General features: G+C 42.0%; 1 protein-coding gene across 3 annotated transcripts in view; it reads left to right on the top strand.

Moving 5' to 3' along the window:
• LOC144005216 (voltage-gated potassium channel KCNC1-like) overlaps nucleotides 1-12,859 on the top strand; it is a 53,990-nt gene that overhangs the window by 24,028 nt on the left and 17,103 nt on the right. For all 3 annotated transcript variants that reach the window (XM_077503230.1, XM_077503231.1, XM_077503233.1), the window contains exons 3-4: nucleotides 7,710-8,691; nucleotides 10,881-11,075. In XM_077503230.1, the coding sequence (XP_077359356.1) occupies nucleotides 7,710-8,691; nucleotides 10,881-11,075 (1,177 nt within the window). The remainder of the gene's footprint in view (nucleotides 1-7,709; nucleotides 8,692-10,880; nucleotides 11,076-12,859) is intronic.

Below are 12,859 nucleotides of genomic sequence, written 5' to 3'. Positions count from 1 at the left end.
AATCGTGGAATTAATGTAAAATCATCCAATACAAAATTCATTTCAATTCAGACTGTTCTTCTCACAGCTTTCTTTGATCCTTGAGTCTGATTCTTTTCCTGTAAAATTTCTGTTGAGCACAATGATCAAAACTGAGTCATCTTTACAGGGTTTGCATTATTTTTGAGTTCTGCAATAAGCCGTCGAGCAACTTTTTAAAGTAAAACTACGTTAAAGTCAGTATTTGTCTGTCTTAGCGCCGATGATTCTCCTCAAAGTTTGGCTGCAAAGTGAGCGCTGCTCAGCTACCACAGGAAGTAAATAAAATTGAGTTATTTTTTTCTTTTAACACTGTAGAAAATGTAATATAATTAAAGTTAACACTAACTTTGACAAGCCCTAAAAAAAACACACAACAAATCCAACATGCAAGAAGAGTCCAGTTGCCATGATTAAACCTTTGTGGACTATGACGCCTTTCCAACCTAATACTGTATTAATTTGTATTGATATTATGAGAATAAGTTAAAACGTGTTCTCAACTGTTCGTGTTCTGTTGATATTATTGACGTCATTTTGACTTGAATGTGCATTTCTGTCAAGGTCACTCGCCTTTGACATGTTGGGAGCTTCTCTTAATTTGGCTCCGACGTGCAAACCGGTTCGGCGTTGCAGCTGCATTGGACCACTATTTGGCTCAGTCCTGTCCTTGGTGCCTGAAAGCAGCGGCTAACGCAGCGGTTGCCATAGCGACCGAGAGCCGGGCAGAGGGATGGGGATTTGGAGGGGGGGCGGGCTGCTGTGTGTAATACTGTAATGATAAAGCTCTTCTGGATTGTGCCGCAGTAAACACAGCACCACAAGGGTCCCGTTAAGGAAGAGACCATCTCGACGCGGATATATCGCGTACACCCTCGACGGCGCTTGCCCCCCTTTTGTTGTCCTCTCTCGCATGACATCGGTGAGAAGCGCGCCATTGTCTGCGTTCTCCAATCCCCCTTTTCTCCTCCACTCTTTCACTTTCACCATCCAAACACAATCAACGCTCCATCAACTTCTCTCTCTCTCTCTGCGAGTCTCAACCTTTCAAATTTATGTTGATGATCTCTCCGAATCTAATTTGAGAGTCTAGCGGGCGAGGGAGACTCCATCGGGCCTTGAAGGTCATTCTGGCTGCAGGTGTCACACGCGTCGGGCTTTACTGTAGGGAATTGAGCGCATTATAGGTTTCACCCCGCCTGCATTCGAGTGTATATATTGTCACAGCAGCACATGCGCACACTCATGATGCAGGGAGGAGGAGGAGGAGGGGGAGGGGTGGTGTGGGGGGGTAAATAAGTACGACAGATTGCAACTCCTCCTTTTTATCGTCGTCCTCCAACTCTTTCTTTTGCCGCCGTCCCCTCAATGCGGCACTCGTGTGTGTGCGTTTGTGTGTGTGGATCGACCGCTTGACCGTTGTTTGTCTGGCTGCCGTCCGGAGTTTTTGACTTGTGTCGGTCGCCTACGTGAGCCCGCAGCCACAAACACCTGCGTGCACGTGGGTGGGTGTCGTCTACTCCCCGGCTGCTTCATTTTGTACTTTGTAATCGCACCCGAGTCGAATTGTACTTGCGAGGAGTTTGTAGGTTGTCGAGCTGCGTGTGTTTCTAATAGTTTTGTCTGTTTAATGCTGTAGAAAAGTTCTTCGTTTATCGTGCGGGTTACATTCCAGGCTCTCTTGCAATACACAAAAAATATGTGAAATAGCGACCATATATTTTATTATTTTTGTATTTTTTTTATTGTTATTCATTATAGTTGGTCTTTATTTCTTTTGGCTTTTTAAAAAAAAAAAAAAGTTAGTTTTAGATATTTTTTATTCGTTTTATTATTAGTTTTATTTTATTGTTTTTAATATATGGAGTATTTGTCAAGTGCGAGTAAAAGTAGAGTAAACCACAATTCTCAAACAACTGCTTGACCTTCCTTCTTCTATATCAGGGGTGTCCAAACTTTTTCATTTGAGGGCCACATACAGAAAATCAGAAGGACGCAACGGCCACATAATGTTATGAAGAGAAATGGTGTTTTTTCCTACAAATAATTTATTTGTGCTTTTGCATATTTCAAAAAATGCTACAGCATATAAACCAATTTATTTGTAATATGGCAGTTGGGTTATTATAGTTTTGGAATTTTTCATTTTAGTTAGTTTTTATTAGTTTTCAGGGTGGTTCTGTTAGTTTCAATTAGTTTAGTTCTTTAAAAAATGCTTAGTTTTAGTTTAGTTTGTTCGTTTCAGTATTATTATTATTATTATTATTATTATTATTATTATTATTATTATTATTATTATTATTTTATTTTTTTTAAATGAGTATTACTTGTGCACAATATTTAAAAAACACCATGGGAGCGAAATCATCTGAAGGTGCTTTCCTATTGGCTGCTGCTAGATGACGTCACTTCTGTGTGACATACTTTCAAACGACATTATTCCGGTTTATATCAAAATAAATCTAATAAAAATTACATTTGAAATCATCCCCAAAGGCTCATGCATTAAATTAATTACCAAAGACTAAAACGAAGGACATGTTTGCTCTAATTATCGTTAGTTTCAGTTAGTTTTCGTTTTTTAAAAAGCATTTTCATTCTTATTTTATTTTGGTAACAATATTGTTTTTTGAATTTTAGTTTTTTCATTAGTTTTAGTTTCACTAAAATAACCTTTAATGGCACCTGTTTTTCGATACCCTCCCTTCTTACTTTGACCATCTCCAAACATTTTTGTTTTGTTTATTTTATTTGAACTTAGTCAAATGCCATTTTTAGCATATGTCGCGGGCCACTGAAAAATAGACGGTGCTTTTATGCATAATACAATACAAAATACTACGAGTGAAACAAAAGCCTATTTGAATCTGAAACTTTTTCTTTTAACAGATGTGAGTGCATAGAATCAAACCAACAAATCGTTCCGCACCAGTGAATTGCATCATACCCCCGTGTATCGAGATGCATATCGAACTTTTGTAAACACGTCTTTGACACCAAAGAGCTCGTCAGCAGTCCTTACGCATGCCGTACCCAAAATGTGACTCAAGTACACACAGAGCAGATATTGAATCCATGTTGGCATTTCTATTGAAAAGTTTCCAGTATATAATAAAAGCAAGCAAATGTAACCTCAGAAAATACTTCTTAACACATTCACTGCCAATCCAGGAAGAAAATATTGACATTGACGTCTTTTTCCGTCAATGGCAGTGAATGAGTTAAGTACTAGAAAAATTGGTGAAAGTAATTTTGCAGTGGTTTGCTTTGCTAATTTCTACCTTGTTAAAATGAGATCAAAGGCATTGTATTCTTCCAAATCGACTTTTGCTTATAAATTCCAACTAAACAAACCCCGTGAACAGTTAACAAAGGAAGCAGGGGCAAGTAATGATGTCCTGAAGTTGGCTGCAGTGTCCGTTTCCTAACTTTCTGCGACATCTTCAAACAACCGTCCATTTGAAAACATACCGGCTAATGCAGCATCTCGTGATTTTATTTGTCCGCCTCTGCTCTGTTAAGAAGTTGAAGCTATTTGCCCTCCGTCCCTTGGCCGACTTTTCCATTTTACATCACCATCCTTTACTTTGAAGTGAAGCTTCTTTGGCTCCATTTCCTCACCGCGCTCACATTTTTATCCGGCATGTTTGTCCCCGTCAACTTTCTCCTTCATGCATCTCCACGCGAGCCTCGTCTGGTCTCCCTCCCACCTGTCCACCCCCTCCTGTGCTTCCACCTGCGTAGCCTACATAGAAGACGCTAACTGTAGCCTTGCCACTATGTTCTCTTTCGTGTGTTACTGTAGCTTGGCCACCGCTTTTTTTCCCCTTTGTGCGCGCGTTGAGCCCGCTCTCCTGAGAATTCAGCGGGATTTGGTACAAAAAAGTAATGCTCTGTAATTAGCAGAAAGCTGTGTTATTTTGGGCGTAACTTGAAAAGGCTTTGTTTTATTTTACTGTATATTAATAGCATTTGTGGCTGGCGGGGTCCGAGTGTGTTTCAGCAAGAGCTTTTGCTGATGCTGTAATGCACACGTTGCAGTTCAACTGATTCACTTTTTTTCTTTTTTGTAATTTTATTCTCAAACTAAAAGAGAGTAAATCATCCAATTTCACTTAATTGGTTCTGAAATTATTACCGATATGTATTTATTTAAAAATTCCAGCATTTTATTATGATGTTTAGTAACAGTGCTTGACATTTTCACATATGGGTGTATTCACTTTTGTTGCCAGCAACTACTGATTACTTTATATTTCAGCAAAGTGTTGAGCCATCAAAAGATACAATATCTAGAAAAAAGGTGACCATTTTTTTGTGAAATACAATAAATGTACATGTCAGGCGGAATCCTTGCATCTCCTACATACCTTTGAATAAATAAATAAGTAAACCCCACCTTGACTTTCCAAATACAGTATTTTTAAAGTTGGTAATCTATTCTATTGTGATCATATTCACATTAACAACTAGGGATGTAACGATAAGTACAACATCGTGATATCGTGATATTAAAACTGCCTGTTCACAATATTTCAATGCAACACATCTGTTAAAAAAAGTCAGGTTGATCTGCATTTGTGCAGTTCTAGCACCCTCTGGTGGCTAGTTTTTTTTTGTTTAATGCAATTAAATTTTCATTGGGGATGTTTTGGCCCTTCTATGTTTAAAATCAACACTAATTGTCAGATGACGGGAACGTAATATGCTTGTGAAGCGAGACAATATGTGGACGAACTCAATGTGTGCGTACATTCATAACATAACAATAAAACATAATAATAATAATAACATAACATTGCTGTTATGTACAAAAGCACAATATTTTTATTATATATTTTTTTTAGTATGAGCCCGAAGTCAATTAAATTAAATTGCCCATATTTGGGCATATTGCGCCCCAATTTTACTGACACTAAAAGTTACAAATGTAACCGAAATATGTGCTGTTTGTGCCAAGATGATACGCGGCTGTACATCTTACATCACACACGTCATCATAAGAAATAACAGTATAGCACTTCAGGGTAATACTCTTTCTTCCTTCCCTTCTGTTTGCCCTCATTTGTACGTGTGAAATTCCCAGCCAATGAGGACGCGTAATGAGCAGGTCCCGCTGGTGCTATCCTGCTTCCCCGAGACACACCGGCATGGGGGTAGTGGTAGGAGGAGGAGGGTGATTGAGAAGCTGTGTATGTGTGTGTTTGGGCGATAGAGGGGAAGAGCACTGCAGCAATCTGAGAAAGTAGGTCAGACATAGCAGAGGAGAAAAGAGGTACAGGAAAGATGGAGAGGGAAAAGGAAGTGGAATTCTTTGGGTTACAAAAGTGGAGTATTGTGGTGTACTTGAACTGAAGTGTGCATGAATGCGGCCTTTTACTGCCTCGTTAATGGGCTCCTCCATCTGCACCTGCAGGCCATATTTACTGGACATTAACAGACTCTCCTGCAGGGTCACCTCTTTTTTGGACGGATGCTAGCTCATGCGCTCTGTAAATAAACGAGTCTATAGGATTTCCAATGAACAAATAAAATTGCTTATGCCTCTTTGAAGGAAGTTTGTTCGGGAGATTGCATAAGTGCACAATGTCAAAAATACACAGTTGCACGCACAATACACTAAGGGCACTCAGTCTCCTTATATATGGGCTCCACTCTCGTATGAATTACCTTTCTCTTTTTGCTCTTTGGGCCATGTCTGTGTTTTATTATTTATTTGATGAAGCACAAAGTATACTGCATCTATAAATACACACTGCGGCCTCACTGGAACGGACTGCACCAGGGAAAGATTGCGCGGTAACCACACGCACAATGGAATTGATTCATTGACGATTGCTTCGGTACATATAGAAAATGCACTCGCAGTTTCCACAGAAAACTGCCTTCATGAGTAATGGGGGAAGTCTCCATGCTTGGAAAATGAACTCTCAAGGAGGGAAGAGATCTTTATCAGGGTTCAACTGAGCTAATAAAATACATTGGGGAAAATGCAGTCAAACAAAGTGGCATCTTTTAGTTTTTTACTTTATTTAGTGTTCTAACTGATCAATTTCATGAAAATTATAATGAAGCATATGGAAAGGACTGATTCGACTTTTGCTCTTCTAATTCAATTTCACAAACTCCACCTGGACCATAACTCAGGCAACACCTGCGATCTAATTAAATTAAAGTCCAAAGATTTGGCTTATCTCCTGGACAAGTTTAGAGTTAGTGCTTTTCTGGAGATGTCTCACTATCTTGAGGGTAGAAGGTGTGTAACATAAACTGTTAGAATCGGGGAGGGGAGGCATAATGATTATATCATGATATGCAGCCTGCGTTATTCACTGAAATTCCACCCAAACGTAAACACGTTCACTGATTCGGCAAGTAGAGGATGATGGGGAGGGCCTGTGGTCTGACGAGACCAAAACCCACATCTTTGGTTGACTTCCCAATACAGGGAGTCCTCGAGTCGTACGCGACCTATGTGGGTTCAAAATTACGGCACCCGTGTCTCGTCCTTAGCACCTTCTTTTTCGTTAATTTCCTACAATAATTACGCCATTTTAAAGTTATTTAAAGTTGTGTTGTTGTTACCTCCAGCAACGGATGTCAGGCACATCACATTTCCCTGTTTAAGTCTCCATTAGCTCGGCTCTGCCATCCCTCAGCAATGAATGTCCATGCGGAAACACAAAATATTGGTTCCGGCTCTTCCGGGTCACGCAAATATGTTTTTTTAAAACTTACTGTACAAAGTATTTTGATGTAAATATCGACTTTAACGGTGAAATCCGACTTAAGTCAAAATTCAGGTTACATCGCCAGCGGAGGAACGGAACTCAGCCGTAACTTGAGGACTCCCTGTACTGGATTTTAACTAAAGCACAAAAACAAACAAACAAACAAACAAACAAAACTGCTACCATGTGAAATCTTCCATCCTTATGGGGGATTTAAGATAAATAACAAAAAAGGAACACAGATTTATTTTTTACATGAACTCTTCCAACTTGAGCACATTCGTGTACTCTGGTACACTAAAACTATGTTACACTAAAATGCCACAAGATTGCGCCAAAGCCCTGGATAATAGGAAAGTAGTAATGGATGTTTACGAATGATGTCTAAGTGACACATTTTGCCTTTTTTGTTAATATAAATTTAGCCTTGTGTGGAGTGTAAGTGGTAATTACTGAGAGTTTTCACCACCTTTAGTTCTGCTGAAATTAATTAATCTGTAAGTTTTATTTTTAAGGCTAATGTCGCAAAATAAGATTGAAATAATATGAAAGTGTTTTGGCGTAACAGTTTGTGGTATATTTGTGGTTTATACTATACTACGACTGAAATTGGCATCAAAGTGCCTTTGGGCTCGCATTGCAAACCTGTTCTGTGGGTTTGGTCATGTGACGTTCTCAATGCGAGCCCGAGAGAATGTTGACGTCAGTTTCCGTCGACAGTAGGGGGCGGTGCTGCATAAAATGTCAGCTTTACTGGATGGCTGAAAATGGGTGCATTATTCTACTTAATTTTTACTCCATGAACACAGTCTTGATCAAAACACCGTGTTTACAAAGCAAATGTTTGACTTCTGCCTTATCGACATTTTCATAAATTTCAATGGGGATTGTGTTTTTCTTTCTCTATTATCCTCGCTTGCAAGTAACTTCTTGCTGTTTCTCTTGTCCGTCCCCTCCCAGTATGTGGCGTTTGGCTCCCTCTTCTTCATCCTCATCTCCATCTCCACTTTCTGCATGGAGACGCATGAGGCCTTCAACACCATCCTCAACAAGACGGAGAACGTGACGGTGGGCAACCTGACGCGCGAGGAGATCGTCTACGAGGTGGTGACGGACAGCTGGCTGACGTACGTGGAGGGCGTGTGCGTCATCTGGTTCACCATCGAGGTCCTCCTGCGAGTCATCTTCTGCCCCGACAAGGTGGAGTTCTTCAAAAGCACCCTCAACATCATCGACTTTGTGGCCATCCTGCCCTTCTACCTGGAGGTGGGCTTGAGCGGGCTCTCCTCCAAAGCCGCCAAGGACGTCCTGGGATTCCTCCGCGTCGTGCGATTCGTCCGCATCCTCCGAATCTTCAAGCTGACGCGCCACTTTGTGGGTCTGCGAGTCCTCGGCCACACCCTCCGCGCAAGCACCAACGAATTCCTCCTGCTCATCATCTTCTTGGCGCTCGGCGTCCTCATCTTCGCCACGATGATTTACTACGCGGAGAGGATCGGCGCCCACCCGGATGACCCGGCGGCGAACGCCCACACCAACTTCAAGAACATCCCCATCGGTTTCTGGTGGGCCGTGGTGACCATGACCACGCTTGGCTACGGAGATATGTACCCGGAGACGTGGTCGGGGATGCTGGTGGGGGCTCTGTGTGCCTTGGCCGGCGTGCTGACAATCGCTATGCCCGTTCCCGTCATCGTCAACAACTTCGGCATGTACTACTCGCTGGCCATGGCCAAACAAAAGTTGCCCAAAAAGAAGAACAAACATATTCCCAGAGCGCCTCAGCCGGGGTCTCCCAACTACTGCAAGCCGGACGCTCTGGCCATGGCTACTGCTTCACCGCAAAGGCTCTTGGGAAATGTCCTAGGTGGAGTGATGGGCTCTGGAGGCCTCGGGGGTGACTGCCCTCTCGCCCAGGAAGAAATTATAGAGATCAACAGAGGTGAGATGTTTTTTGTTTTTTTTTCCTCTTTAAAAAGTGAAGTTCTCTGAAAGGTTTTCCAGTTTGTGGTTTTCCAGCACAGGATGACGGGGTTATTACAGAGGTGGCTCATCTGTCCGTTTTTAAACTCAAATGTGACTCTTGAGCACAAACATTTGCCCACACAGTTAATTCTGTCGAATAAATTTGACCCTATTTAGAGTGGGACCAAATACACTTAGTTTTACAGTAATATTTACACTTGGAAGAGAGTAAAAAATAAAAGTCACTCAAGGGTTGAGGAACAAACTCACGACATTCAGCTTGGGAGACAGCGGATTTACTCCCTGAGTCGCAGAGCTCCTGCTGTGTGTTGGTATATCGCTCGTGTCAGCTGGAATCTTCCTAAATCCAAGTTGGTCTCCTCTTGGAGACCAGCAAACTGTAGGAGGGGCATAGCTCAGATGGTGGTGTGGCAGTCTCACTCTAAAACTGAGTCTATTTTGTCCCACTCTAAATCGAGTCAAATTTACTCTACCGAATTTATTGTGCACCCTTGGGTTACAATGTCACTAGATTTGGTGGTCCGCTATCAAGAAGTGATGCATAGTAAATCCTGGATCCACCCTGGAGAAATCAGCAGGTCCATCAGAACTCATGTGTAATTTATTATCAACTGGTAGGTCCACGGTTGCCTTCAGGCACCCATCTGCCAGCCAGGAACAAACAAACACTATGTAATGGTTGGTGGGAGTGAAGTCAATTATCTATTAAGACAGCTTAATGCCTTTCAAGTTGCGCTGACTTGGCATATTTTCTCTGTGGTTTCACCAATAAAACCAGGAAGGGAGCTAATTTGGATCTTTGATTGCTTTTTACATGTGTCGGTGCACGTTTAATGCATCGCATTGGTCATCAGAGAGCGGAACAATATTGCCCCCGTCAGCCGTTTTATGGCATTTTGTCTGCTTTGCTTTCCTGTGCTTCATCAAAAATTCTTGTTTCCTGATTCAGGAGCTATTTAGACAGGATGTTGGGATTTGACAGCATTTGACTTATTCCCCCCTTTTACTACTACTATTAAGTCCTCCCTACTGTTCTGTAGACGAATAGAGTTAGAAGCTAGAAATCGGTGGTCCAGGTGAGGACCAGGTTTCTCCTTGTACAAGCTTCCAAGGGATTTTTAAACATATTTACGTTGTCATATATTGTTGCTTGAATTTTTTATGTTCTAAACATAAATATGCTTCTAAACAATGGGGACATAATTCAGGATGACCTCTCTGAAATCCTCATGGTGGTTACTGAAATGCTGTCATATAAAATACTGAAACACTCTCAGAGAGATGTATGAAACGTGTTTCAGTAATGTGAATGAGTGTGGCGAGTGTGCATTGCCGTACTATGTAAGTGTTTACGTGGTATGTGAGAGAGTTGCAGTAGTGTGAATGAGAGTATTTCAGTAGTGTGTGTCAGGATTTTTCTGTTGTATTTGAGTGTTGCAGTTCAGTGCATAAGAGTGGGAGCATTTCAGTCGTGTGAGTGTTTTCCTTAGTATGTGTGTGAATTTTTCTGTAAAGTCATGGGAGCTTTTCAGTAGTGTGTGAGAACATTTCATTAGTGGTTCTGAAAGTGTTATTGTTTATGTGATATTGTTTGTAGTGTGTTTGCGTGTTTCAGTTTGTGTAAACATTTCAATGGTAGATGAGAACATTTCAGTTTTGTGTGAGGGTGTTGCAGTAGTTGCGTGGGAACATTTCAGTTGTGTACATGAGTGTTTCAGTAGTGTGTAGAGCGAGAACCCTTCATTTGCAAGTGAGTGTGTTTCATTGAACATTTCAGTAGTGTTCATGAGAGCATTATTGTCAAACATGTGAGTACGTTTCAGGAGTGTTTTTGTGTGCATTTCAGTTTTGTGTTTGAGAGCATGGCCCTGTTTTTTTTTTGTGAACGAAAGCATTTCTTTAGTTTTTGTGCGATCGTTTCAGTAGTGTGAGAATTTGTTTGTTTTTTATAGGACTCAGTGAAAGTGTTTCAGTGGTTTGTGTGAGAGGTAATCTGAATCACGTCCCTCACAGCCCCTCATAAGGAACTCTCAATAGTTTATCTGTAATAATCTTGACTGTATTGTATCGTTAACAGTGTAAAAAAAATGCAGTCACACTGGAAAATGTATCTATTTTGCGTCCACACTTCCCTTCCCTGTGCAGATTCCAAGCAGAACGGCGACGCAGCCTCGGCCGCGCTGGCCAACGAAGACTGCCCCACCATCGACCAGGTGCTCAGCCCTGACGAGAGGAGCCCCATCGGGCGGGGTCCCACCCGGGAACGCTACCAGCAGGACCGGGCCTGCTTCCTGCTTAACACCAGGGAATTCCGAGCCACGGATGGCAATGTGCGGAAAGGTACGTCTGGCATCCGGAAAACCGCTGACGCAAAACATGTTGTGTGTACATTCAGTCAACATTTGGCAGGGATGCTTTAGACAGGAGAGCGCACACTAAGTGGACGATCCGATCACAGGCTCACATGCACACTCAGCTCTTGTGCTCTGCTCTTGTTTGTTAGCGCCTCTTTACATCCATGTTGTTCGTGTGTCATCACCGCTTGGTTTGATTAGTCGTGTCTGATTGCGAAGGTTTCTGTGCTGTCCTTGATTTTGTTATTCGCTTCTTGTTTGACTTGCTCCATCTGTCCATAGTGTCCGTGCGTTTGGTTGTGTGTACTGTGGCATCCATCCATGCTCATAAACAGTCTTTCTCTGTCTTCTGGACTCAGACAGTTGACCATGCATTAATTTACTTCTCGTCACTTCTGTTTCTCTCTCTCTCTCCCCCTTATTTTGTCATTTTACCCTACCTTATCCTTCCCCCTCATTCCCCTTCCTCCTTCCCTTCCCTGGGATGAATCCATGCCCCCCATATTCCATCCCCTTTTCTCCTTTGTGCCACATCAAACCCCGCCCGAACCCTCCCCCCCACACTTTTAATTTCGACCATCATCTTTGTGCTCATGACAACCTTCACCCATCCATCCACCCGCCACTCATCGCAATCAAACCACCGCTGCCGCCAACCTGCACCCGAACACTCCCTCGCACTCCCTCCAAACTTTTCAACACCCCCCTTGTTGACAACAAACTAGAGGCAGCAGCGCTGGCACCCAGCCCAGACTCCCCTCTGACTGAGGATTGGTATAAGATGGAAGGGTCTCTGTTACAGCAGGACCTCAATGCAAACTCCACCTCCTCCTGGATCAAACCATAGACCAGAGGTAACAATACAAAATAAAACAAATCGATCAATCGATACAAAAGTCAAAGAGCACTAAGCTACAGGTTCGGCTTCAAGTGTCCATTCAACTCCATCTGGCTCTCCATCATGTAGCATGCTTATTGCAGTGATGTCAACTATAGCAGCAGCACAGCAACACTTGAATACAACGCACACCTGCAATCTCACATACACACACTGGTTTTGTCCGTGAATTCACTCATCATGAGACGTCCCCCGTGTCCTTAAATGTGCAGGTTCTTGAGCTGAGGTTAGGGCGCACTGGGGTTGAATTGTTCACCATATCAAACCTAACCTCAGCCCAATCTCGTGGCTGGTTTGCTCTCCTTGTGAACTGCACCGATACAGTACATTCATTGTTTTTTGTACATAATACAGCACAGTTTTGGTATCATGTGTGTGTCTATGTGAAAAGCTTCAAGTTATGCACACGGTCATGCATGGGCGTAGTTGGCAGAGGGCACGGGGGGGACATGTACCCACTTTCTGAATACAGTGACTCAAAACAGACAAGATGGAAGAATTTTTATGTCCAATGAATGCTTAGCTTTCATCGAGTCAAAAGTAAATCTTGTTGTTGTTGGGTTTTTTTTGTTCTTTTTAGTTTTTGTCAATAAGCTTGCGCGCAAGAACATATACAGTGGTACCTCTAGTTACGAAATTAATTGGTTCTGGAAGAAAGTTCTTAAAATGAGAAAGTTTTGTAAGTAGAGACGCATTTTCCATGTAAATGCCCTAATCCGTTCCAAGCCTCCCAAAATTCAGACACAAATGTTTTATAAAGCATAAAAATGCATCAAAACATGTAACAAATACATGCTACAATTAGATTATTGCACAATAAATGAGAGCTGTGCATAATGTAAACAAAACAAAGAATAGAGTAAAGAACAAAA

The sequence above is a fragment of the Festucalex cinctus genome, chromosome 17 (assembly GCF_051991245.1).
Source record: "Festucalex cinctus isolate MCC-2025b chromosome 17, RoL_Fcin_1.0, whole genome shotgun sequence".
Lineage (NCBI taxonomy): Eukaryota > Metazoa > Chordata > Actinopteri > Syngnathiformes > Syngnathidae > Festucalex > Festucalex cinctus.
This window is presented reverse-complemented; position numbering and strand designations above follow the sequence as displayed.